Source organism: Myodes glareolus, chromosome 14 (assembly GCF_982192425.1).
Source record: "Myodes glareolus chromosome 14, mMyoGla1.1, whole genome shotgun sequence".
Classification (NCBI taxonomy): Eukaryota; Metazoa; Chordata; class Mammalia; order Rodentia; family Cricetidae; genus Myodes; species Myodes glareolus.
Window position 1 is genome coordinate 71,934,925 of NC_142039.1, and position 26,959 is coordinate 71,961,883.

Consider the following 26,959-nt stretch of genomic DNA (forward strand, 5'->3'; position numbering starts at 1 on the left):
CACCCATCACCAACATTGCCTCCATCATCTTTCTAAGTCAGATCTCTCTGTACCAGGCACTCAGTGGTTTTTTTAAAAATGTATTTTATGTGTATGGATGGTTTGTTTGCATGTGTGTGCACCACATTTGTGTTTGGTACCCACAGAGACCAGAAGAGGCTGGATTACCCCCGGGACTGTAGTTACAGTGGGTGTGAGCGGCCAGGTGGGGGTGGGGAATTGAACCGAGGTCCTCTGGAAGAGCATCCAGTGCTCTTAACTACTGAGCCGTCTCTCTAGCCCTGGTGCTCAGTATTTTTATGTGACTGATGCCATTAGCTGCCACTGGAGTTCAGATTCAGAGAAGGAGGCAGGGTTAGGATGACGATGCAATTCTTTTGTGGCCAAATCTCCACTTTTAGAGTCTGCTCTGTGCCGTCTAATCCCCATGAAGGCCACTCAGGATGAGCAAAACTTAGCACCAACCAGCTCCTCCAGTGAGAGCTTGACCTGTGAGCATGGGTAGACTTAAGCCGCAAGACTTTTCCAACTAACCTTGGGATGCAAGCTCTCCACCCCATCCTGCAGGAGCCCTGGACAGGGCAAAGCATGCCTGACTGGGATGTAGACATTAGGGGCCAGAGTCAGAACGCCCTTGCCTCAGAGTGTGGGTGAGTCATTGGTAGAGCCAGGCTAGGATCGGAATGCCCTGGTTAAGACCAGGTTAGGACCTTCCCTGGGAACTGATTCTAAGAGACACACCTGCAATTGAAGGGGAGGTTTTAGAGTAGCTGCTCTATCCTCAGCAAAGGTGGCAAGGTTGGGGATCAGACTGCCCAGTGCAGCGGGAGTGACCACAGCCTGATATGGTAGGTAGAGATGGGCAGGGCAAGTGGCAGAGACTTGGGTATCCGAGAAACCAAGCCCAGGGGCTCACCAACCTCCAGCCTGCTGCCTCGCCCTGTCAGGCTTATTCTTCACAGGGATTTCCCACGAGGTGAAGGACTTACCTTTAAACCCCCAGAGAGGGGCCTCTGAGAGGAACATAAGGCTCTCCTGACAGAATGAAGCCTCTGGGGTGGAGGCAGTCCCACCCTGCTCTCCACAGGCATTCAGTGAACCTGGGACAGATGGGGTGAACAAGACACATAACTTCTTGTCTTCAGGACTTCCTCTTGGATTGGGCTCAGAAAGCCACCAAATAGGCAACATGCTTCCTGAGGAAGTGCTCTGAGGAGACCCTCAGGGGGTCTGAAAGGGGACTGCCCAGAGCCCAGTTCTGAGGGAGGGAGCCTTCTGTGGAACAGAAGAATCCACCAAGTACAGATCTGGAAGCCGGGCACTCAGGCAAGGGACAGAGTGAGCACAAAGGCCCCGAGGCAGGACATGGTGCCCTGAGTTTCAGGACCAGAAAGGAGGGTCGCTGGAATTGGATCTTATCTTCTGTTCAGCATTGGTGCTGCTGAGCACAGACCGCTTCTAGCTGGGACGCTCCAGCTTCCCCTCAGGTCTTACCTCCGTGGTCCCTGCTGCTTTTCCCTCTGGCGCCTGCCTTTGCAGCCTGCTTGTGTGCCTGGTGAGCTTTTCCGACTGTCTCAGTCAGTCCCCTCAGACTGAGGGCCTGTTTACATCTCTTGATAGCTGTGTCCTCATTAGGAGCAGTTGACAGATCAAAATAGCATTTCTTGGACCGTACAGAGCGCTAAACCGCGCCATGTTTACTTTCTGGTTACTAGGCAGATGGCTAAGGTTTGCAAAAAAGCTACCTGTGGTTACTTAATTGGAGAAGGCTGCTCTTGTTAAGGGCTCAGAGCTGAGTGAAGCACACCAGCTCTGGAGAGATTTAATCACAGGGGCCTGCTCATGTGCTGCTGCTGATGGACGGTCACTGACTGCAAGATCGTACTTGTGCGGGCTAGCGTCCTGGGGCTGCTGCAAGAGTGAGCGGGTCCTCACATCAACGCTGGAGTGTGGCCCAGCTGCACTTCACACTGCGCAGCAGGTCTGAACTGAAGGGAGGAGGACACTGCCCTCCTCACCCTCCTCTGCAATACCTATGATCAGCAGACCCAGGCAGGGAGGGGGGCTCAGGACTCAGGGGGAATGAGCTGCCATTTAGGGACTGGATCACTTCACCCTGGTGCCTCCTGAAGGCACACTACACTTCTGATGTGACCACCCCATCCAGGGGCCCAGCCAATGTGAGGCTCCTGATGAAGCCCCAGGAGTCCTGGACTCACGCCCACCTCTTCCAGTTTCCTGAGCAGTCTCATGCTCCGTCCTTTTTAATTAAACTTGCAATCCCGAGATCATGAGCGATTCACACATCTAAGAAATATTGAGAGCTGGGCTCTACTGGCAGGCGGTTTGCCTAATGTGAGGAAAGCTCTGGGTTCAACCTTCCCCCAAACCGCCTAAAACCAGGCATGGTGGTGCATTCTGCAAAACCAGGACCCAGGAGGCAGAGGCAGAAGGATCGGAAGTTCAAGGTCACCTTCAGCTACTTATGACTTCAGGATCAGCCTGGAGGTCAGAAAACAACTTAGGGGGTTATTTCTCTCCTTCCTCTGGGAGTCCTAGAAATCAACCCCAGTCATCAGGCCTGGCAGCAAGCACTTTACCTTCTGAGCCATCTTGGCAGCCTGCTAAGCAGGATATTGACATTAATACAGTCAACAGTTATTTCCATCACCATGAGGAAACAGATGTGTCTCTGCCATGTTGTCTTCCTATAGCTGTGTCCCCTCCCTTGTGTCTGTACCCCCAGCAGCCTGCAGGTTTAGGAGCTGAACTGTTCTTTTCTGAAATTTCTAGAGTATTTCTAGAGTGTCATAAAAATGGAATCACATGGTGACATTTTGGATTAGCTTGTTTTCCTCAGCATAATCTCTGGCTATGTTTTGAGGGCATGCATTTGTGGTTAATTCATTCCTTTTATGGTTGAATAATGTACCCCATAGAGATGGCTGTATCACAGTCTATTTAACCTTTCACCCGTGGACATAATTCATGTCTAGATTATGTCTTGTTTCGTGTTACTGTGGATAAATCTGACAAACATTTCTGCAGCTTTTGGTGTGAATGTTTTCATTCCCTAAGGAATTTCTATCTATATCTCTATGTATCTATATAGAGACACATAGATATGCTTAGGAGCACAATTGCTGGATTCCTTGGGAGTTGTATGTTTTGTTAAGGAGCCTCCGTCCCAGACTGGCTGTCCCATTTTGTAGTCTCATCAATAGGGTTGGAGTGATCCTATAGATCTGTCTATCATTTGTGACTGACATTTTTAAAATAGCCGTTCTGACATAGTGTCACTGCAGGTCCTCTGGTCATTTGTCCACTCTCTGCTCCGGACACGGAATGCTTTGCTGTCCAATCTGTCAGTTCATTCTACAGCCCTATGGTAACTCTTAGTCCTGCATGTGCTCTGCGAGACTTTGGCTTCTGTGTTTTCTTCCTTTACCTTCTTGGTGGTGTTTTTAATCCCTTCTGCGGAATATTTTTCAGAGCAGCTTTTCTGAGCTGGGGTTTAGCTTGCTATCTCTTCCCTCTGCACGATGCTCTGATGCCCGCGGACGCTCACCCTGTTCTAGTGACTAGTCGGCTTTTTCCTGGGTCTTCTTTAACCCCGGAAAGCTTTTGGGGTTTTGGGTTTCTTACACTTGGTTTCATTTTGATTTTCATATATACTGTTTTTCTCTCATACACCCCCATAGTCCACCATTATCTGTAAGGCTGTCTCCTATCCTGTAGACTCGCTTTCACATGTCAGTCAAAACTCAGTTGTACACATCTGTGTGAATCTACTTCCAGTTTCTCTCTGCCAGTCCTGCAGGGTCCTGATCTCTGTGACGACAGTGAGTCTCCGGGCCAGAGCCACTCTCTCATTTTCCTCATGACCCAGAAACCTCTCTTGTTCCTTTGCTTTCCATGCAAAACTTGGAGAACTTCCTTCCTTGCCAGCTCTCCCTTTGTAAGCAGAACATTCTGGCATTTTCCATGACAGTAAACACGGGTCTCTGTTGTCATTTTACTGTTTTGTAATATTATGTGAAGACAGCTTCATTTGTCCAACCCTGTCTTCCACCATTGGATGCTTGGGGGTTTTAAATAATTTTTACTTTTTTTCCCCCGTTATTGACAATATCCCTATATGAAAGCCAGGTCTCTGAAAACCTTCAACCATTTCCTAAGGAGCGGCATTGATGAACTGTACTGGTTTTTCAGTTTCCTGACACCTGACAGAGACGTGGCTTCCTGGCCAGACCTGTGGCCACTCCTCCCCAAGAGTGTGGCGGTCATGAGCAGACCAATCTCCACACTGTCCTGCGGGTCACAGCCCCTGTCCCTTTTCTAACCCTTGATGCAGAGCAGATGGGAAATGGGTTCAATGTCTCCTCTTTCTGGAGGATTCCTGTCCCTCCACTGGCACCCTTGCCCTCTGGGGACTGCTTGTCCTTTCTGGGTCCAAGGGACTCAGGGCCTGTGTAGCTTCATCTCCAGTGTCACCGCAAAGGCTTCCTCCCCGCCCTGAGGGGCCTGCGACTACTTTAAGAAAATCTTTCCAGGGCTTCAAAGAGTAATAGGATCGCTTTCTGGAATGCTTGTTAAAATTCTTGAATATGTTTAAGGGATTTACATTGTTCAAAGAGAGCTTGCTTTCTGTTTGATGTCCACAAAAGATGGTTTCCCCCTTTCCTGTGAATTTAAATAATTTGCCTGATTTTTAGTGGAAAGACCACAAGACTCTCCCACCGTGGTCTAGATGTGGTATTTGTTAGAAGTCTCCATGACTAACTGCGGTGTGTGTGTGTGTGTGTGTGTGTGTGTGTGTGTGTGTGTGTGTGTAAATGATTCGGAAATACATCTCCAAACAAAGAGCCATCTGTAAACTGTCAGCTGGGAAAAAACGGCGCCAACCTTGCACAAGATTTGATTTCTTCAAAACAATCACACACAAAGAAATAGAAATATCATTTTAAATAATCACTAATGATGACCCAATGGGGACCTTCCGGAGTAAATGGAAACCAGTCTCCCTCTTGTGGACGGCTAGGAAAGCACCGAGGTTTTGTCGCTAACCATGACTTCTTAGGGAACCATGGTGTGTGGCCACTCCTGTCATGCACACATCTGGCTGATTCTGATGTCTTTAAACCACAGAGTCCCTGGCATGGGGCTCTGAGATGGTGAAGAATGAAAATGCTAGAAGAGCTTCTCCCTGGACAAGGACATCTTGGCGGGGAGAGGCCAGAACATGGAGAGAGGGGAATGTGAAATGACTTCACTCCTGATAGACGCAGGCGATCATTCATTCTGTCCAAACAGGGTCTGCTGAATGCCATGAGCTGCTTCTGGGGAAACATGGGACCGGGACTAGGGAAAGGGGGAAAACTCAAAGGGTTTGGGAGATATTTTGCTCCCAACATGGGTTGCTGTGCCTGGACGTCTTCCGTCCTGGGGACTAATCTTGTGCATTTGTCCCTCGGAGATGGTCTGTGGCTGCAGAACCAGCCTGGCCACAGCCTCCCTGCTGTGTGCTGTAGACCCAGCCTTCAGAGTCACTCTCTTCTCAGACCCTGCCTGCATCCAGCGCTGTGGGACCATGTGTACCCGGAAACCAGGAAGGCGGCAAACCAGGATGGTGGGAGTTTCAAACGCCCATCTTTGCTGTGTTCTTCTATCCAGAAGGTGAAGTCTCTCTAGGTAGAGAGCATGGGTCCTGGCAAACAGAAGCTGGGAGTGCAGGCACTGGGGTCAGAGGGACCTGGCCCAGGCTCAGCTGTCCTGGAGTACCACTTCTCCAGAGCCCAATCTCTAGCCCTGGGATTCAGGATGCTCAGAGGAAGACATATTCTAGGTGAATCCTTGGCCTGAGCCCTTGCAGTGGGCCTGGGTTTCTGTTCTGAAATCTTGCATGAGCCTTTTCCTATCCCTTGGGCTGTTTACAGGGATAAAACTGGCACAAATTCAGAAAACTGATAAACAAAATTTCATAAAAAATTAAACTTTTGTTTCCCAGAATGAAAAAGGCACAGCTAAGAAGAAAATATTCACAATGCAAATTTTTGACAAAGGACTCGTATCCAGCAGATATAAAGTGTTTACGACAGGAACAAATGGACAAAAGGAGGCTAAGCCGGCAACATAAGCCCACAAGCCCACGTCAGCCCGTGCTTACTGTGGCTAGAAATCTTAAATAGAATCTACAAGCTGCTATGTGAGAGCCCGCAAAGGTGAGCCAATGCAGATCGGGATGGGGGGGAGAAAAATAGAACAGACGTGCTCCCTCCTCCCTCCTTCCCTCCTCTCCTCTCCTCCTCTTCCTCTTTTTCTTCCTCTCCCTCACACCTCCCCTCTTCTGTTTTTCTTCCTTTCCCCACTTCTCATAGAAGCAGCAGAGGCAGAAGGCTATTCCACAAGAAATAGTCCCTTTTATTAGTCAAAGGAATGTGATGGGGGAGCCCTTCTGGGAAAAGTTGTAAGGAATATCCAGAGATATAGAGGGCCAAAAAGTGGGTCCCTAATTCTGTGAAATCACGTAATAGGCAACCTGGCCCCTGTGCTCTGCACAAATCACACAGATCCAAGGCAGCAGAGTGAAGCTTTGAGAATCAAACTGAAATGTAAACCTTGTGCACATCTCTTTAACACACTTGCTAAATATAGTGCATGCTTGGGACAGCCCCAAATCAGTACAGCAACTGACCCTGGAACTGCTCTCCACACAAGGCAAAGCTGAACCCGAACTTGAACCTAAGTAAACCGATGACGTACTAGAACATAACACCAGTGCTCCTCAGACGGGGGACTGCAGGCAAACCAATGACCTGCTAGAACATAACACCAGTGCTCCTCAGATGGAGGACTGCGGGCAGAACTCAAAGACTGCACTCAGTGACATTATCCTGTCTCTAGGATAATCCAAATCTACCCAGCATGCAGAGAGCCAGGAAATCACGGCCAGTTTTCAGGGGCAGAGAATACATTTAAATCCCAAGGTGAGTCAGGGCTGTCAGACAGACTTCCAAGAGGCTGTGGTGAGAGCATGCTCCCTCGGATCTCGAGAAATATACTAAGAGAAAGAAGCTATTTGTACACAGAGAGCTTTCAAATTTTTTCAAAAAGAGCAAACAGAAATGTTAGGATTGGAAAATATAAAGCTAGAACTTAAATGTCCCCTGCATGATCCCGTGGGAGAAGGCAACGGCGAGGAAAAAGGGATGCATGTGAGGTGGGTCAGAAAAGATGCAATCTGAAGAACAGGGAGAAAGAATGAGCCTCTTCTAGGCAGCTCAGCTTGCCTGTCTCTCAGCAGTCCCTACTGCTTATAAGCTTGGGGAGGGATGGGCCTATTGTATCTGGTCAGTTTCAGGGACTTCCTGAGGCTAGTGTGTTGTTTAGTCCAGAGTTTAAATGAGCTTCCTGGGAGGATGGGATGTTCCAGCTCACCTTTGAACACCCTGTTGTTTTGTTTACCTTCCTGAGTCATCATAACAGCTTCACTTCAACATGGAAGGTTTTAGCCTCAGAGGAAACTGCCACTCAACAGAAGGAAGGGAGCATGAGACGAAGTTGGGGAGATTACACAAGTACATTACAGAGTTCTGAAGGCTACAGAAATGTATCTCGACTGTGGTGGCATCCTCCTAGGTGTGGACCTGTGTATGCACTGACCACATCTGCTCTTTGAGCAAACCTGATTGAATGCACTTTAGTCAGAGCAAGTTCTGGGGATAAACAAATGATCTGAAGATGCCACAAAGGAAAATATATAAATTGGCATTATGCACTTGCAAAGTTTCTCAGCTTCTTCAATCATCTATACATAGGTTTCTTCTCCGTGATGAAACACTGGCCAGCAGCAACAACAGAAGGAAATGTGGCCAGAGTTTGCACACTAACAAATAAAGCTTGCCTGAAAATCAGGAGGCGGAGCTAAGCCACTCATTAACCATAGAGGCCAGGCAGTGGTGGCACACACCTTTGATCCCAGCACTAGGGAGGCGGAGACAGGAAGTGATATGGCTGGGTGGAGAGAGGATAAGGTTGGAGGAGGCAGGAGCCCAGCCCCTTTCCAGTCTGAGGATTTCGTAGAGATAAGAACAGGTGACTCCTTTACTTCTCTGATCTTTCAACATTCACCCTGATATCTGACTCTGGGCTTTTATTATTAAGACCAATTAGAATTCTCACTACAAGGACAGTAGTGTAGTATTATGAACTCAGGGGGATTAGACTCTATAATGGTGGGGAGACACAGCAGCAACTGACAGACTTGGTAGCAGGAGCAGGAAGCTGAGAGTCCCCATCTTGAATGGTAAACATGAAGTAGAGAGAGGGAACTGGGAACAGGAGGATTTTAATTTCCAAGTTTGTCCCCAGACTACTTCCTCCTCCAAAACTCCCTACACAGAACCTCCAACTGGGAACTGAGTGGTTAAATGCCACAGACCACAGGAGGAAGGAGGGAACTTCTAAGACTCCATGATGACTTAGACAGCTCTAACCTGGAGTGAGTCAGTGCTACAAGCCCACAAGAATGGCAAAAATTTTAAAGTGCCAGCAAGGATGTGATGAAAACAGAATTTTCAGTGGATAATACAGCGGGGGTATATAAATCGTGAATGAGTGTGCCCACTTTGGAAACAATTCAGTCAGGTCTTACTTAAAAGATAACTCTATGGTCTAGTTAGATGAGTCCCAGCTAGAGAAATAGGAAGTATACTGACACAATGTCTCATATATAGCCATCTGTTGCAATGAGGGTTGTGATGGAAACTGAAGATCTGTGCTCACTTGTGTGGAGAAAGAAACTGTGGTCTAGCATGGAGAGATGCTCTGCTTGTCCGCAGAGGGGAGCAAGAACAGGCCATAAGGAGGATGAGCCTACATAGTGCCAACAGAAGAGAACTCTGCACTCAAAGTCACTGCTTTGTGACTCTGCTCCTAGAAGAAGCAGGGATCTTATGGTATTAAGAAGCAAATATGGGTGTGATGGTGTCCATCTGGAATACCAAGTGTGAAGGTGAAGGTAGTCAAGCCAGAAGTTCAAGGTCATCCTTGACTATATGACAAATCTGAGGCAAGCCTGAGCTACAGGAGAGATGGCAGTGGTGGGTGGAGAGATGGCTCAGTGGCTAAGAGCACTGACTGTTCTTGCAGACAATCTCTGTTTGGTTCTGAGCACCCATATCAGGTGGCTCATAGTTATAACTTCAGGTCCAGGGGACCAGATGCCCTCTTCTGGCCTCCCAGGGCACTGCATGCACATGGTGCACATATATTCACTCAAGTACACATATACATAAAATAAAAATAAGAATTTTTAGTTAAAGAGCAAAACTCAGTAATTTTTTGGGTTAGGGAATCAGTGGAGGCATAACTTGAGGTCTATCCCTTAGGCATACTGATTTGTAAACAATATTTATTAGGCTTAAGTATATTGATCTTTTTTTAAAAAATTGACTATATAACATGAACTAAAAGTAAATAAAGCTGGAAAAAAATTCAAACAAGGAGATGGATATTTTAAAAAAAATCTAAAAACTGATTTGAGCTTTAAAAGTTAAATCATTTGGGCTATTTTAGTATTTCAAGTCAATTTGGGGGAGAAATATTTACAATGATATTGAGTCAGTTGGCCATTCCAGTTATAAAATTAAGGCCTAGATCCATTTACTTGGGGGGAGGGAGAATTCTACCTAGATTAAAGAGTCTAGTCTAATAAAAAAAAAAAAGAAGTCACCTTAAATGAGCAAGCAGCAGAGGCCCTCAGTATGTAGTATGGCCTGAGAGAGCTGTGCCTGTGCCCAGGGAACCCCACTGGCCCCACACTGCTTGGAATCCAGTCCTGTGAAAACCCAAGGTCCCACAGACGGGACAGGGCAGGAAGGGAGTTCCCAGACAGGAAGGGAGTTCCCATGGCTGGAGAGAACTTCAAAACCTGCTTCCCATGTCTGTGTTCAGCCCCCTGACACAGCAGAGATGCCCTTCCTTCCTATTCGAAACTCACAGAAAGCATCAGGAAGCACACGAGAGAGTGGCCCAGAGTGGCTGCAGACCCACGGGAAGGGTTCAGCAATGCTGGTATGCTATGGGGACCAGGATGGCAGCTCTGTGACAGGAAGCAAATCCTATGTAGTCAGTCCTGGGACCTGCTCCCTTTACAGGTGACTTGGGAAGAGCCACGGTGGTGGTGCCTCAGCCACAGCCCAAGGGGACCGAGAGCTTGTAGCATCAGGTCAGTGGAAATCCACACAGCACTGGCCAGCTCACCCCGTGTCCTGCAGTTGGTGGACAGACCTGCAGAGGCCTTTCTCTTCTTCCACCCCAGGGCTGTCACCCTGCGGTCTCTGGGCACAGGTCTCTGGTGAGTCACTGGCCCCAGAGGAAAGAGTTGATCTGACTGCAGTTGCTTTATTTCTTGGTTTCCCTGGTCTCTTGGGGCCTTGTGAATTAAGCTGAATGAGGAAGCAGGTGAGGAGCGCAGGTGCTGGGTGTAGGGGAGACATCTCCATGGCAACAGAGCCATCTGGCCTCCTGGCCTGGCATCGGGCCTTGTGACTTCACAGTGGAATCTTCTGCAGGGTTGCCTGGTGAAGACGCTGTGGCGGGGGGGGGGGGGGGCTTTGAGCTCCCTAGCTCTAGTGTGAGGATTAGGCTTCTTCGTGTCAGCCTACGGGGCTGCAGCCAACTCCAGTAGACTCTATGTGGCAAGCGTGCGTGAACGTGAGCAGCCTAGCACGTGGGCCATTCTCTGCTGAAGCTCTCTGGGGAGTTGAAAGAGTCACACCTGGCCTCCTTCAATCCTGGCCTAGCAGGTGAAGAGGAGCCAGGGCCCCAGGAGGAAAGACAAAAGTGTGAATCTTCGCCACCCAGAACAGTCTGACCCGTCAGCACCCTCTCAATGGCAGGAAGGGTAAGATGTAGGGGGAGTTGTCATAGGGGGCTTCCATAAGATGTATGGTAGGCCCCCCCCCAACCCAGTGGTGAGCCATCTGGCCCACTGACACATCAGGTTCCTACGGTTGCTATAGCAACTGCTGTGAACCTGGCAAAATGATGACAGTTCGTTCCCACATGGTGTCGGAGGCCTGGAGTCAGCAGAATTAGGTCCTTCTTGGGGCTCCAAGGGAGAAGCTGTCCTGTGCCTTTCTTCTGGCTTCTGGTAGTGGCAGGTGACTTGGTGTTCCTTGGCTATGGAACCCTCACTCCAGTTTCTGCCACATGAGATCATCCTATGACACGCTCCCTGAGTGTCTGTGTCCAGGTTTCCCAGCCATAGATTTCGGGTATGCCTTAACCCAGTAGAACTCATCCTGTCTTGTTTGCATAGATCTTACAAATAGAGAAAGGCGTGGTCACAGTGCCAGGCGTGAGGACTGGGATGGAGCTTATAGGGACCATGTGCACAGCTCATGCACAGTGAGGAGCAGATGGGGCTCCCCCCGCCCCGGTACAGCACTCAGTCTGTTCCCCCAGGACAGTGCAAGAAGAGGCAAGTCCAGATTAGGGGTAGGATGGAGGATGTCAGACGTACACTCTGGTCTCTTGTACCCATGACTAACACTTTCCTAGGAGTTAGGTGACCTTCAGGGAGCTAGGGACCTGCTCTAGTTGTGCCTGTGGCAGAGGAAGGGGAGGTAAGAGTTGCAGCCCCTAGAGGAGTCAGGAAAGCTGGGGGGCAGTTCATAATAGACTTTCCCACAAAGCCCAGAGTCTGTAAGTTGGAACAGCTTGAGGCCTCTGAAAATGGTCCCAATGGGCAATGTTAGAAGGAGACTCCAGGTCCCTGTTCTCCCCTGGCCAAGAGGGAATCCCCCATTTCCCTTCTCTGCCTCCCCATAAGACATGACCCCTCCTCTACCAACCCTGAGTCAGCAAGAACTTAGATCCTAGCCAAGCCCTTTTAACATTCTCTTTCTCTTACTCTCTCCTTTCCTTCCCCTCCCCCTCCCTCACGTGAGTGTGTGTTTTGCCAAAATGGTCCCACCCCTTCCCTCACCCTCCATGGGTGTCTCTGCACTGCTTGCATGCCCGTCTGGGGGTTGTGGAGGCCAGAAGAGGGCATTGGATTCTGTCAGAAACGGGCTACAAGTGGTAGGGAGCCTCCGAGGCCGTGCTAGGACTTGAGTCTGGGTCCTCTGGGAGAACAGCTGTGCTCTTAACCTCTGAGCCATCTCTCCAGTCCCATGTGTCTCTTCCTTCCGTGCTGCCCATCCTTCCTTCTTCCACTTTTGTTGTCCACCACACACCAGTGCTTTTCTAGATTCCGTGGATTCAGACGCCAACTAGACAGATGGGCCTTGCCTCAGTGGGATTCAAAATAGCCAAAAAACAAACAAACAAAAAAAAAAACCAGTGTGGGCAAGTGCTTCAGGGCAGGGTGTGTACATCAGAGGGGCAGTGTCCTCAGTGGGGAGGGGTGTCAGTCAACTAGGTGATGTGACTGAACCATGGTGGTAAGGGAAGCAGCCCTAACCGGGCGCCATACGCAATCATCACCCAGGTGTGTGCTCAGGACCTGCCCAGCAAAGGCCAAACGAAGGCCTGTGTGGACCCAACAGAGCTAAGGAGGTCTGAGACCAGCCGAGTAGGATAAGGAACTAGTCCTTGTTTTGTTTTCTTGGAAAAGTGTCTGTCGAGTGTCAGGGGCGTGACCACCTCAGGAGCAGAATAGAAGGAAAAGCTTTTCTGTGAGAGAGAAATGGTAACAGTCAGTGTGGGGGAGTCTGGGAGCAGGGAAGACTCCTCTGAGGTGAGGGCCCCAGATGCTCAGGCAGGGTCAAGCGGGCTGTGTTTGAGGGCCTGGGGGGCGGGGGCGGGGCACACTAAGCAGAGTCAGTAGGGTGAGTGAGGTGAGGTCGCAGAGCGCAGGGTTTTCTGAGGGCGTGGTTAAGAGCACTATTGGACTTTCGCAGAGGGGAACCCTGATCAGTTGTGGGCCCTATAAGCCCCCCAGATGAAGACAGGACTAAGGACAAGGCAGGCAGCGGTTACCAATGGGTACCCTCTCTTCTCAGACAACTCAGAAGAGCCATGAGGCTGAGTCCAGTGCCCTGATCTCTCTGAGTCTCCTGTCGGGGGCGGACCCAGGACACCTGTCCCAGCCACTGCAGATCACCAGTTCACAGGATCAGGAGTCAGTTCGGTCTTGCAGCCTCTTGGAGATGGGCTCAGAGTTCCTGCCTTTCTTTCACACTCACGAGCAGCCTCTGGACATGGAGGAACTGGCCCAGCAGTGTGAAGTCAGCCCTGGACACAAAGATGGCTGGAGCCCCAGAGAGGGTCTGTTCCTCGGGGAGTCGGCGCCACCCAGTGGCTTCTTCCCGTACTACCGCTCTCCGGAAGAGCATCTCCCCAGCACCACCCCTCAAGGCTGTTGGTGTCTGGGCACCAGAGACCTCTTTCCCACAGTACAGGATGGCTGCTGCAAGGTGACAGCCAGGGGTGGTTGCCCTGTGATGAGTGTGAAGAGGCTATAGAAGGGCAGGCAGGCAGCACCAAACCTCTGGAATGCTCCATACACCTGTCCCTGGCCCATACCCCAGTGAGCCCTTGGCCAGGTCCCTGATGGCACATTAGTATGGGCACAGAGGCTAGGAGGGGCTGCCCAACTAAACTTCAGCTCCTCCCTTGCAGGGAAGTGACTCTGGAGATATTGAATTATATATGATAATTCAAAAAAAAGGCCTGAAACCAGGGCTGAGCCCATAGAAATGCCTAGTTACTTCTTGAAGTTTGTTAGACACCCAGACACTGGATGTGTGCTGTCTCACTCAATCTTAATGAGCCCATGCTAATGGTTGTTTATGAGTGAGACAGCATCTCTTCAAAAATCAAAGGAACATGACCTCAGTCACCCAGGTAACAGGTGCCAAGCCCGGGTTCGGGTCCAGATCTGTATCTTCTGATCTCATGAGCAGTCCTACCGGAAACCACATAGCTTGGCATGGGATCTAGGGACTGCAGAGAAAGTGGGGTAGATAGTGAGTTCAAAGGTCAGTGTCAAACTTTGCTGTGGGGATGTCTCAATGGGTAAGCAACATCACCAAGCAACATCACCAAGGGTTCTCCACTCTGCAGAACTGGCCTGGGTCCTGCTACCCTCCACGATTGCCCCTGTAGAGCTATAGGGCCAGGGTCCATCTTGGCATCTGGGCCTGAATCTGACTGACCCCTTGCTCTTCTTCATCCAGTCTGCCTTGGCAGGGCCAGACCTCCTGTCTGGGTTTTCACCCTTACCAGCCTGCTGCCATTTCCTGGGAGGGGTCATGTGTGACGGCAGCCAGGATCTGCCTCTCTCCGGGGACCATGCTCTTGGTGCTTCCGGATTTGTACCATATTACAGAAGCCCGGAAGAAAGCCTTCACACCAGCCCGGAGCCTCCTTCCCCAGTGCTAGACGGCTTGAGCGAGTGACCTCAACCTGGGGCTGCCAGCCTGTGGAGGTGCCGCAGTGAAAGCAGCAGGGACTTCTGGGAATGAACCTGCCAGTCGGTGAGGGACAAAGAGAACTGGAGAGGAGGACCCCACAAGTCAGTCCATTTTCTCTGGGACCAGAGGTGGCCTGGTGCCCAGCCCTCAGACCTTTACTGTTTCTCCTCCTGAGGTGGGAAGAGGTCTTCTACTATGAGATCACAGTGAGGGGGGAATCCTCTCTTTTTGTCACAGAGGTCCACAGGAAGAACCCACCCTTCTCCGCACATAACTTTTCAGTGCCCGATGACCTGATCTTCCACTCTGGTGTCTCCCTCCATGGGTCTGGGCTTGCCTTTCTCATTGCAACAGAAGGGAGAGGCCTGTGCCACTCAGTGCCACCCGGGGCTGCCCCCAGAAATCAACCATCCTACCCCATCTCTCCTACTTCATTCTCCTGGGTGGGAAATCTGTCTGATGAGGTGTGGGGGTGGGTATCACAAAAGTGGCTGCAGAGGGCTTCCTCCTGTGTCCCCCATTTGAATCGCATCTTTCCTTCTGTAGCTTGTCACAAGCCTGGACACAGGGAGCAGGGCCTCCTGGACAACTTGGAGGTACACACTCCCAAAGCTGGCTTTGTAAATAAATCCTGTTGGCATGGGTGCCTTACACCTCAGTGTGGTGCTTCAGAACCAGGCTGCCAACCTCCCTCTCCCGAGCACTCATTATGAGCTGGTTCCTTGCTGGATCCTCAGAGGTAATCCCATTCTGCAGGTGAAGACATGGGCTCAGAGGGGCGGCAGACAGGCTTCTGGTTCTGAGGACTGACATTAGCAGAGGGGCCATGGCTGGGGCTGCAGGGATGGAGGGATTGCTGGGGGGAGCCAAGCTGGAACCTGACTGCACAGCCAGGAGATCCAGCAAAGCTCTAACGTGACCCACTCACTCTCTGCCTGTCCATTCCCACCCTAAGGACCCACTCACTCTCTGCCTGTCCATTCCCACCCTAAGGACTCACTCGCTCTCCACCTGTCCATTCCCACCCTAAGGACCCACTCACTCTCCACCTGTCCATTCCCACCCTAAGGACCCACTTCCTCTCTACCTGCCCGTTCCCACCCTAAGGACCCACTTCCTCTCTACCTGCCCGTTCCCACCCTAAGGACCCACTCACTCTCCGCCTGTCCATTCCCACCCTAAGGACTCACTCGCTCTCCACCTGTCCATTCCCACCCTAAGGACCCACTCACTCTCTGCCTGTCCATTCCCACCCTAAGGACTCACTCTCTACCTGCCCATTCCCACCCTAAGGACTCACTCTCTACCTGCCCATTCCCACCCTAAGGACTCACTCACTCTCCACCTGTCCATTCCCACCCTAAGGACCCACTCACTCTCTGCCTGTCCATTCCCACCCTAAGGACTCACTCTCTACCTGCCCATTCCCACCCTATGGACCCACTCACTCTCCACCTGCCCGTTCCCACCCTAAGGACCCACTCGCTCTCCACCTGTCCATTCCCACCCTAAGGACCCACTCGCTCTCCACCTGTCCATTCCCACCCTAAGGACTCACTCTCTGCTTGCCCATTCCCACCCTAAGGACCCACTCGCTCTCCACTTGTCCATTCCCACCCTAAGGACCCACTCACTCTCCACCTGTCCATTCCCACCCTAAGGACTCACTCTCTGCTTGCCCATTCCCACCCTAAGGACCCACTCACTCTCCACCTGTCCATTCCCACCCTAAGGACCCACTCACTCTCCACCTGTCCATTCCCACCCTAAGGACTCACTCTCTGCTTGCCCATTCCCACCCTAAGGACCCACTCACTCTCCACCTGTCCATTCCCACCCTAAGGACTCACTCTCTACCTGCCCATTCCCACCCTAAGGACCCACTCACTCTCCACCTGTCCATTCCCACCCTAAGGACTCACTCTCTGCTTGCCCATTCCCACCCTAAGGACCCACTCACTCTCCACCTGTCCATTCCCACCCTAAGGACTCACTCTCTACCTGCCCATTCCCACCCTAAGGACCCACTCACTCTCCACCTGCCCGTTCCCACCCTAAGGACCCACTTGCTCTCCACCTGTCCATTCCCACCCTAAGGACTCACTCTCTACCTGCCCATTCCCACCCTAAGGACCCACTCACTCTCCACCTGCCCGTTCCCACACTAAGGACCCACTCGCTCTCCACCTGTCCATTCCCACCCTAAGGACCCACTCACTCTCCGCCTGTCCATTCCCACCCTAAGGACCCACTCACTCTCCACCTGTCCATTCCCACCCTAAGGACTCACTCTCTGCTTGCCCATTCCCACCCTAAGGACCCACTCACTCTCCACCTGTCCATTCCCACCCTAAGGACTCACTCTCTACTTGCCATTCCCACCCTAAGGACCCACTCACTCTCCACCTGTCCATTCCCACCCTAAGGACTCCTAGATAGAGGACTCTGCTATACCCTGGAGTTCCTATACTTCCTTCCATACCGGGTCTTGAGGGCTGAGGACTGCCCGACTACTCCTCAGCCGATGGACACAAGGAGGCTCGTATTAATGGCGAGCACCTCATTTGTCCACTGTGTGAAGACATATTGCCGTGATTGGTTTAACAGAGAGCTGAACGGCCAAGAGCTAGGCAGGAGGTATAGGCAGGAGTTCTGGGCTGAGAGAGGGAGTAGGAGCAGATAATCCGGAGACATGGAGGAGACAGGATGGGTGGCACATGCCAAAACATAGATGGACAGACATGGGTTAATCTAAGTTATAAGAGCTGGTTAGACACAAGCCTAAGTTAAGGCCAAGCTTTCAGAATAAGCCTCTGCATTGTCATTTGTGAGCTGGTGGCCCAAAGAACAATCTGACTGCACAGAGGTTTTATGGTCAGGGTAGTCTGTGTAGCCCAGGGGAGATCTGACATTGAAGGGTACCCATAGAGCCCAGGGGAGAGAGTAGAAGAGGGTGACAAGGGCTCTCAGCGGCCTCCCTGGCACCCCCAGACATCTCTCTCTGTGGCCTCCCTGGCACCCTCAGATGTCTTTCTAGACTTTTTTTTTTTTTTAAATAGAGTCCGGCTCTATTCTGGCAACTAAGTTGCTCTTTTCCACCTGGAAGCTCCTACGTTGTGTAGCAGTGCCCTCTCCTGGCACATCTTGTCAAGACACAGTTGGTGTCTCCGTGATCTAAATAATGAAATTCTCTGGACACCACCTAGGAGGGTACTGCCCCTGTCTTATAAAGACTGAGCCAGCAGCAGCAGCCTCAAGCCTGGTGCAGAACCCAGGAAACCTCGACCTCAAATGGCCAGTCTACCTTCACTTCATGATTGTAAACAGCTTCTCAACTCTGCAATGGACTGAGACTTCTCTGGACAGACCCCAGAGAACTGCCAATGAGGAGGAAGACCTGTTCCTGATGACAGGCTCACACAGCACCTCCAAAATCAACGTGTCCTTTCTGTCCCTCCAGCTACCTCCCGCATCCAGCACAGAACAATGCAGGCCCAAAGAAAGCGTGTGGAGTCCGCTCATTACCATCTTTCTGTTCTTGGTGGGGGCTGGGGTCCTAGTGGTCAGTAAAAAGGCCTGGAGGCAGAAAAGCAGCTGAGGCTTTGGAAGCCCTGAAAGAAGCCAGAATTCTGTAAGGCCCACAGAGAGGTGGTGCTACTGCCACTGGCCGTGAGGTGACTGCCCCCTCAGCTCTGCCACGATCCAGACTCCTCCTCCTGCAGGCATCAGGTGGCCAGTCCTTTAGGCATTGCCCCATGGCCTCCACGTTTAAGGTGCCTCTGAGTCCTGACTGAACACCAGGCCTACACAGACTCAGGGGACTCTCTCAAAGGCACCCATCTGATGGACAGACAGAACAGGCAGGCAGGTGGACATGTCCAGCCCAGACAGTCGAAGTGTAATGTGGGGTGTGCACTTCAGCAAAGACCTGGCAGGGAACGTGGAAGCAAAGCAGAATCACAAAGGAGTGGGGCACTGGGCTTCGCCAGAGAGCAAGGGGAGGGAGGGCACCCCTACCAGGGACCAGCACATCCAGTCCCACACAGGGAAGGAATGTGGGGTGTGAAGGCCACACTTCCTGGCTGGACGCCAGCTGGACAGAGCTGAGGTTGTAGGCATAAGGAGTGGAAATGCCACCGAACCCTGCCTTGCAGTCCAACACAGGCCTAAATGGGCAACTAGAATGTGCAGGCAAGGCCACTCAGAGTCATGGAGGGCCCTGCAGAGAGGTGGCCAGAGCAGAGGCCAGCCTTCAGAAGCCTGGTGTGGCAACAATTAGAGAGGGAGCCCAGGCCCAGGTAGGAGGGAACAGAGGTTCTGTGTCCACCATGCTGAGACAGTGACGGCATAGGCAGGGGCTGCCAGAGGACAGTGGACACTGGAAGCACTGAGAAGGGAGAGCACCAGGAGTTCCTGGCTGCAGGGGTGAGGCCTGGGAGAGGAGTGCGGCTCATCCCCAGGCGTGCATGGCAGCTCAGTGGAGGTGCAGTTTCCTGCGTGGAGGGGTGTGGAAGGAGCAGCACTGGGGGTCAGCGTTCTTGTGAACACGCTGAGTTGAGATGGGAGCATCCCTGGCAGAGGTTTAAGGAGAGCGGAAGTTCTGTGCTCAGAAGCAAAGCCTGGAGTCAAGTAAAGTAGGAAACCATCGGCGGGGAGATAGATGATGGTGCGGACAGAGGAAGGTCCGTGGAGGTCTCCAGGGAACCGTATCTAGACACGGACAGGAGACAAGGAGGGGAGAAGAAAGCCAGGCAAGAGGAAGCCACAGGCTCATCATCAGGGCAGGTCAGTAGCTGGCCCAGGTGTAGGTGGTGGGCTCAGGTGTAGACGGTGGACTCAGGTTAGATAGTGGGCACAGGTAGGGACTGAGTCCTTGGCTAAGAAAAGGGTTGGAGAGCTGGAGCAGTGGATGCCTTCAGGAGACTCCGGGGTTTCCCTGCCTTCAGGAAACACAGCTCCTCCTCTCCAATGCTTTCCCAGTGGCACCCCATCACACCCCAGGCAAACCGTCTTTTCTTTAGCAGCTCTCTCAGAAGCAAAGCCTGGCATTGACTCAGTACTCAGGAGCTTCTGTTGCCCTTGAAGGAGCCAGTGAGGAACAGGAAATGGACTCCATTACCAGCACCCACCCCCACCATATCCACACGCCCCTACCAAACAGGTGATGCTGCGAGGGCTCAGTGGAAAAACCCAGGAAGAAATGGAATGGAATTGCTCTCTGGTCATGGCCACCCAAGTAGCCACTCTCTCTCTGAGTCTCTCTGAGCCTTTCTCCTCTGAGCCCGGTTTCTTTATGAGCTGGTTGGTTGCCTCCCAGCCCAGAGGGAGCTTCCATTCAGATAGCAGCAGCATCAGTACTGTCCCCAAGAGGGAAATCCAGGGAGGGATGACAGTTCAGGCTATGTTCCTAGAGCCAGTGTGCTGCTGGGTCCCACACCCCAGGGCTCGGGGCCTGCTCCATGCTGCCACTCAGTGTCGGGTGCTCTGTGCCCCTGTGTGCTTCAGGGTTAGAGTCACAGCAAGTGATTGGGAATGGGAGGGCTTCCATTCCTCTCAGGCCCATTGGCAATCAAGCCGCGGTACCCTGGGCCATGGAGGCCATCCTGCCTGCCAGCAATGCTGACTGCCAGCTCAAGACCACCCTAATGGTGCTGACACGGAACTGAGGAGCTGGCAGTCTGCCTGGAAGAACTTAGGTGATCCTACAAGCATGGCCTTGGGACCTGGCTGGCTTCACACTGGATGTGCTCCAATGGTAGACTCACCAAGGGACTGCTCTTTGGGGACCTTTCATTTCCCAAACGGTCGGTCGCAGGCCCAGATCGCAGGCAGAGTGGGGTATAGTTCAGGGACTCAAGCATGAGTGAGCCACCGTGAGCCTATAAAGTGAGCTCAGCCACAGGCCGTGACCTTTCACCCCCCGCTCCCATAGGGCTTTGCCAGCCCCCTTGGCAGTCTGTGCTTGCTGCTTCATTCTACACTCTTCTCCCAGAGGGGTGGCCTCGGCTCTGGAGTTAAAAATCGGAGTCTGTGCCCACCTCATAGAGGAAGAAGACAGGAGACAAGGGATGGGAGAAGAAAGCCAGGCAAGAGGAAGCCGTAGGCCCATCATCACGAGCCTCGTTCCTCAGCAGGCCTTGCAGCAGGTGCCAGTGATCGGACGCTTGCCTTGGGGGAAGGAAGCCTGAGCAATTGTTCCTACACATTGACCCCAAAGTGCCAGTGGGACAAGAGCAGGCTAAGCAGAGGGACTTCCTCCAGGCCACACCCATCACTCCTGTCAGCCGAGTCCTGGGGTTGGGACCCAGGGCTGCACCCCTGCTGAAAGCTAGCTGGACACAGGTGGGCACAGGTGGGCCCTTAGAGGCAGGGGAAGGCAGGACATTCTGAATGGAACAAAGATGCCCCCATGTGGCCAGCCCGGAAGTCCCTGGACTGTAGCATGGAGCTGGCTGTGGGTGTGGTCTGCCTACAGAGCAATCTGAGCTCAAGAGGGCCCCCTTCACCTCTGGGCTGGGGCAGGGTAGGTTGAAGCAGCCCCTGGTGTGGATCCCCACCACCATCATCACCCCTCAGCTATGCCTGAGAGAGACTTTGGACCATTAGGTGCTTTGAACACAGGTCTCTGAGAGGACATAGCTAGAGGAAGGGCCTCAGTTGATTGGAATCACACTGTCAAGCCAGCAAAGGACAATACTAGAACCTTCCAGATGCCATCTTGGGCTGGGGGCGGGGCTAGACGTGAGGGCAGAGGGGCAGGAGACGCTGTGTTGAAGGGAGAGGTCAGAAAAGGCAGGTGGCATCTGTAGATTGTCCCTAGAATTCTGCCACCACCCTGTAGCTGTGGGATAATGACTCCAGCTTGTTGGGGTCTTGTCTGCTTGCCCAGCACCTCAGTGTGCACACACAGTGATAGAGAGGACCCATCAGGGCTCTCCCTGAGAAACCAAAGCCTCTGTGTGTAATGTCAGAGTTGACCTGAGCCAGTCTAATGTGATGAATGGACCAGAAGACTGAAACCATCCAACAAGAGCTGACTTCTTCTTTCAGGACATCACATGGTTTGCTTTTAGGTCGTTTAAGTTGGTTGAATGAGGCTTACCCAGATGATCAAGGTTCCACTGACTGCAATCCTGGTCACACACATGGATACAGTCATAGCTAGCAGGGTTAAACCCCTGGGTTAGCATCCTAAGTCACATGCACCACCACCCACCCATACACATACCCCTCATGGCACCACCTGGATTACTGTTTGGTAGACTCACCCTGCCACACGCACACATCAAAGCTTCTGCACCCAGGAGGATGGGGCAGTGTGTGCTAAGCCCGCAGCATCCTCTGGCTGAGCCAGTAACAGCCATGTGTGTAACCACAATATCATAAATACGGGGAGGGGGTGTGTGCCTTGAGGTGGGTGAGAAGAGTTTCTGCCAAGCTGAGAGAACAGAACTTGGGCCTTTGGGCTTCCCCAAAAGTACAGTTGTGTCTGCCCAGAATTGTGGCCGAGTAGAATGGGGGTATCTGTGGCTGGAGTTCTGGCAGTTGCTTAGTAGGGTGAAATGCTCCCTAGCTCTATCTTCTGAGCTCCAGGCAGGTTCTGGAGGGAGTTGCCGGCCTTGTCCTCGCTGGTCTGAAGGCTGCTCTCCAGCTGTGGTATGGTGGTCTCTGAGAAAGCCTCACATAGAAGGTTCTGCCGAGCTCCTGACCGACCCATCCTGACTGTGAAGAGATGGGATGTTGCAGACGGAAAGCCAAAATCATCGTCTGCTCCTATAACCATCTTCTTATCGTCCATGTCTGCATCTGGTTTACACCCCTTTAGCTGTCAGTAAAACATCTGGACTGAGGTGAGAACACTGGCTTCTACCAGCACAAAGGCCGAGAATGCATCAGCGAGCGTCTATGGCCTGCAGCAGAGTTTCCCTTGCTTAAGTTCAGTCCGTGAGAAGGTGGTTGTGTCCACACAGGGGTGCCCACTTAGGCCAGACCTGTCTGCACATCAGAGGAGATGGCAGGACTTTCCTACTTGGTAGGGTTTTCTTGGGCTTTTTCCTTGGAAGCCAGGGTTGGGGGGATAATTTGGAATCTGTTCTCAAACCAGGATCTGGCGATGTTCCTCCCCTCCTCTGGCCACTTTTCTGAAGGATTACCATTTCTGTATGAGATGCCTATACATTTTATACTCTAAACATAATGGCTTTCCTGGCCTGTGAAGTGGGCTCCACAGACTTGCTGAAAGGAGTAAGCCAAGGCCTCAGGGAGGGTGCTTCAGTTAAGTGCAGGATAGTGGCCTCATTCAGAGCTGTCTTGAAGCTGGTTTCTGGGTGAGGTGCCTCCCATACCTTATTCAATTACTCACTGATAGATGGGACTCTCAACCCAGGGCATGTGGATGCTGTGTGACCTGGAGGAGGAGAGACAGTCTCTTAACTCTAGAACTGGCTTGGAAAATTGTGTGTACTCCATCGTGCAGTGAACCAGTCTTGGCTTTCAAAAGCCCTTCGAAGCATTAAGAATGCTGTTCAATTACAGTTTGTGAGCATGCATGTGTGTGCATGGGTGTGTGCAAATGACTTCATACATGTGCATATGTGTAGTTGAATGAGAAGAGGACTTAAAGTGTCCTACTCTGCCTTCTACTAGGCTGGCTGTCAAGCAAGCCCCAGCAATCCTCCTGTCTCTGTAACCCCTGCCCCCACCTCTGACGGTCCAGGCACTTAACCATGCCAGGCATTTATGTGGGTCCTGGGAACCCCAATTCAGGTCCCCATACTTGGACAGCAAGTGCTCTTTCCCGCTAACCCATCTCCCCAACCCTTCAATTAGTTATTGCTGGCTGAGTCCTATTGCAGGCAGCCTTTGGTGTTTATACCTCCCCCCCTCCCCCAACCTCCTTCTTCTGAACAACTTTGCAAATGTGCCCTAAATGGGCTGGCTTCTCTGGCTGTTACTTTTACCTGGAAGGCCCCAAGGCTGCGTTATTGGAAAGAGCGAGGGAGGGTGGTGACCAGAAGAAAGTAGTAAGGGAATTCCCCTGGTGACTGGGTCAGCCTCCTGGATCACACCTAGTGAGTGCTGTGCCTTTAAGATTCTCTGGGGGCGGGTTGTCAGTCATCCGCCCTCATTCGCTGACTGCCCAAGCGCGGGTGGCTGGAACACTGAATTTGGGGAAGAACCTGCAGGGTGATCAAGTCGACTCTCGGCTCTCGCGGACCTGGGCCATGCCGGACACACACTGAGGAGGGACGTTGCTCTGGCTTCGGGAGGGAGAGGAGGGAGAGGCACAAGTCACTTTGGCCATGGGCAACTTCCAGCTGGAAGACTTTGCGGCTGGCTGGATCGGAGGTGAGTGTGCTTGCCAGACTTCCCCCCTCCCTCCCTCGCATTACAGGGCAAACAGCGGAGGCCCAGTGCCAGCTGTTTGCACCTGGTGTTCTCGATGCGCTTGGCATTCTGTATTGCGGGGTTTTATCAGGAGGCGAGTGAGCGATGCCTGCAGCACCTGGCGTCCCTAGCCCAGTCTGCTTGGCTGGTCCTGTCCTTAACTTCCGAAGCCGAGCTCTTAAGATTCACAGTGATTTCTTTGAGCTTCTGGTTTGCCTCAACGTCAGGTTCGGAGGAACTTGGATCCCATAATGATTAAACCGCCGGTAAGGGCCGACAACCAATGAAGCCACCCGAGTGTGTGCACACCCTTCAGTGACCCGGAGCACACCTGGGTTTGGGGACGCGTCTCCAAGAAACTTGTGCTTAGGTTGGCACTTGGCTTGGCTCCTAAATCCCTGTGTCAGGGTGACCATGAACCTGGACTTTAAGATCAGGTTGATCTCAAAGGCGTTGCCCCTGGAGGGAGCGGAGCCCATGGGGCAGGGAGTGGAGATCCGTGGGGCATTTGCCCAGGACAACTGAGAAGGATCCCGCTGGTCCAGCTGCTGTCACTTACCAGCCCTCATTTCTTCAATGCCCTCCTCTCCTGTTCTTCTGAACCCTCTGGTTCCTCTGCTTGGCTGTCACTACATTTTACCATAGCAAAGCAAAACAGGACTGGAACAGTTAATATAATGACAGACAGTCTCTGAGTAAAGCCCACTCGCTGCTTGCTGTGTGCTGAGGTCCCTGTCAAACACCTTAAGTTGTCTTCCTTGATGACACCTGCAACAAACTCACCCCAATGCCCTCCACATTGGACTGAATCCCCAAAGACTTTCCCAGCTCTGGAAACTACTGCTCTAGCACCCTACTTTTTCTTTATCTTGCACCCCTACTTTCAGATATGTAGGTTGAGTGTGAGGTGGGGGGGCGCTTGGCTCTGAACTGCTGCTCCGGACTTGAGGATGCCTGCCCCACCCTGGGGAAAGATATTGGCACCTGGGCATTGGAGCTCTGGTCTCCAAGCTGGACCAGCAGAGCGAGGTTTTGGCTGCTGTTCAACTCCATGCTATTCAGTTCAGGGGAGAGTGGAGGGTGAAGAAGACAGGAGGTTCTAGACCCAGCAACCCGTGTCCCTGTTGCTTGACTTGTTAAGCCACCTCTGCTGGCAAAGATGTTTCCTTTTTTTTTTTTTTCTTTCTTATCAGTGTGGCAGAGGGATCCTTACTGGAAGAGCAGCCCTGTGTGAATGTCAGTTGCTAGGGACCACAAAGGCTTCTTTATCTAGGTGACTTTGAGACAGCCTGACACAAGGATGTGTGCTACCAGGCATTTCTGTTCTCTCTCTTTCCCCTTCCTCCTTTCCTCCCCCTCCCTTCCCTGCCTTCTCCTTATCCATTCAATTGTTACTCCTAATTCTCTTCCCCTGGAACCTAGTAATCTGTTTTCTGTCTTTATGGCTTTGCCTATTTTCCATAATAAAGTTGCATGGCACGTTTGCCTTTTGTGTCTGGCTTCTCTTGCTTAGCATAATAAGGTTTTTGGCTTTTTTTTAGGGGTCACCCACATTGTAACAGGGTCTGTACTCCATTCCTATCTATTTTGTGTCTTTATCTGGGGAGATATGAACAAGTGGCTATTTACCCCAGATAGAGCAATTATGACAGACCAAAGAAATAATTCCATCAAAGTCTTGTTGAACGAGTTCGTGAGTTTACTAGAGTTACTTCCAGAAGTATAGGCAAGGGGCTAGTTACGGGCACATGGGTGACTGACTCAAGGAGAGCTGCAGCCCTGAAGATCCCACCCCAGCATGACTGACAGTTCCCAAAAGTTGATGCACATCTGGTCTCAGCTCAGCTGGACAGAGCCTCCTCTTTCCAGCAGCTCTTACTGCTTATATAACTTTGGGAAGAGGATCTTGTAAATCGTATGAGTTTCAGGAAGTTCTGAGACTTGTGAGTTTTCCTTCCCAAGTCTTAAGGATTCTTCTTCCAGGAGGGGATGTTTCCATTTGGAGGAAATGGCTACACAGTATCAGTCACAACTAGGTAACGGTCCATTGTTACTTACAAATGCCATATTTCATTTGCATGTCACTTGATGAATTTGTCCCCCGTGATGAATGCCATGGTAACCATGGCTGTGCTTATTCTTGTTTGAGTTCTTACTATTAGTTCTTAGTGATATATCTCGGATGGGATATTGGGGATAGGATGAGTCATGTAGTAATTCTGGGTTTAACTTTTTTGAGGAATAACCAGTTTTCTACAGCGATGGCACTGATTTCCATTCCCATCCACAACATGCAAGAGTTCTCAGGGCTGGAGAGAGCTCGGGAGTTGAGAGTCTGCCCTGCTCTCCCTGTATAGTTTCAGTCATCCATATACTCGTAACCATCTATCTACATATGTAATTTCAGGGACTCAGAGTCCTCTTCCAGCCTCTGTGGGCAGGTACCACACAGATGTGGTGCACATACATGTACATGTGAGATCCAATTTCTTAGCCAGGCAGTGGTGGTGCACATCTTTAATCCCAGCACCCAGGAAGCAGAGGCAGGTGGAGCTCTGTGAATTCAAGACCAGCCTGGTCTACAGAGTGAATTCCAAGACAGCCAGAACTATACAGAGAAACTCTGTCTTTAAAAAAAAAATCCAATTTCTTTATAAACACTTTTTAATTTATTTTTCTTAAAAAAAAAAGAATACAGTCCATCTAGTGGAAGTAGAGGCAAATTTTATTGCTTTGGTTTACTTTTCCCTAGTGACCAACCATGTTGAGTATGTATGTTCATGTTGGCCATTGGCATATCTTCTTCAGAGATGCTAATTTTGCCCATTTAAACAATGTTTTAGGTGTAAGACCTCTCTGCATATTCTGGATTTGAGACCCTTAACAGATCGGTGGTTTATAAACAGTATCTCCCAGTTTTAAGCTGCCCACCTGTCTTCCTTTTAATGGGAGTATCTATTGTGATGTCTAGTTTAGGGACTCTTTTTCTTTCATTGTTTTACTTTATTGTAACTACAAATGTTACAAAACCCAGGTTATAAAAATATTTCCACATATTTGTGTCTTTTATAGTCTTAACCCTTTGCTCTATTTTGGATAAAAGTGAGGCAGAATCTAAATCCATTCTTTGGCACATGGATATCTAGTTG

General features: G+C 51.2%; 2 protein-coding genes across 6 annotated transcripts in view; both read left to right on the plus strand.

The window, feature by feature from the left end:
* LOC125409009 (uncharacterized) overlaps window positions 1–15,074 on the plus strand; it is a 74,806-nt gene extending 59,732 nt beyond the window's left edge. Inside the window, exons 1-4 of one of the 5 annotated variants that reach the window (XR_015734906.1) lie at window positions 9,685–10,906; window positions 13,011–13,424; window positions 14,187–14,866; window positions 14,970–15,074. Coding sequence is in view for 1 of the 5 variants with exons in the window: in XM_087896629.1 (XP_087752755.1) it covers window positions 10,895–10,906; window positions 13,011–13,424; window positions 14,187–14,408 (648 nt within the window). In the remaining 4 variants the exon portion in view is untranslated. Of the gene's footprint in view, window positions 1–6,007; window positions 6,222–9,684; window positions 10,907–13,010; window positions 13,425–14,186 lie in introns of those variants that run through there. The other 4 variants (XR_015734907.1, XM_087896629.1, XR_015734908.1 and 1 more) reach the window with 4 other exon arrangements.
* Window positions 15,075–23,530: 8,456 nt separating this feature from the next.
* The window catches only part of Slc25a48 (solute carrier family 25 member 48), a 39,954-nt gene continuing 36,525 nt past the window's right edge, over window positions 23,531–26,959 (plus strand). Inside the window, exon 1 of the mRNA XM_048447716.3 lies at window positions 23,531–23,771. Within this exon, the coding sequence (XP_048303673.3) occupies window positions 23,726–23,771 (46 nt within the window). The 5' untranslated portion in view covers window positions 23,531–23,725. The remainder of the gene's footprint in view (window positions 23,772–26,959) is intronic.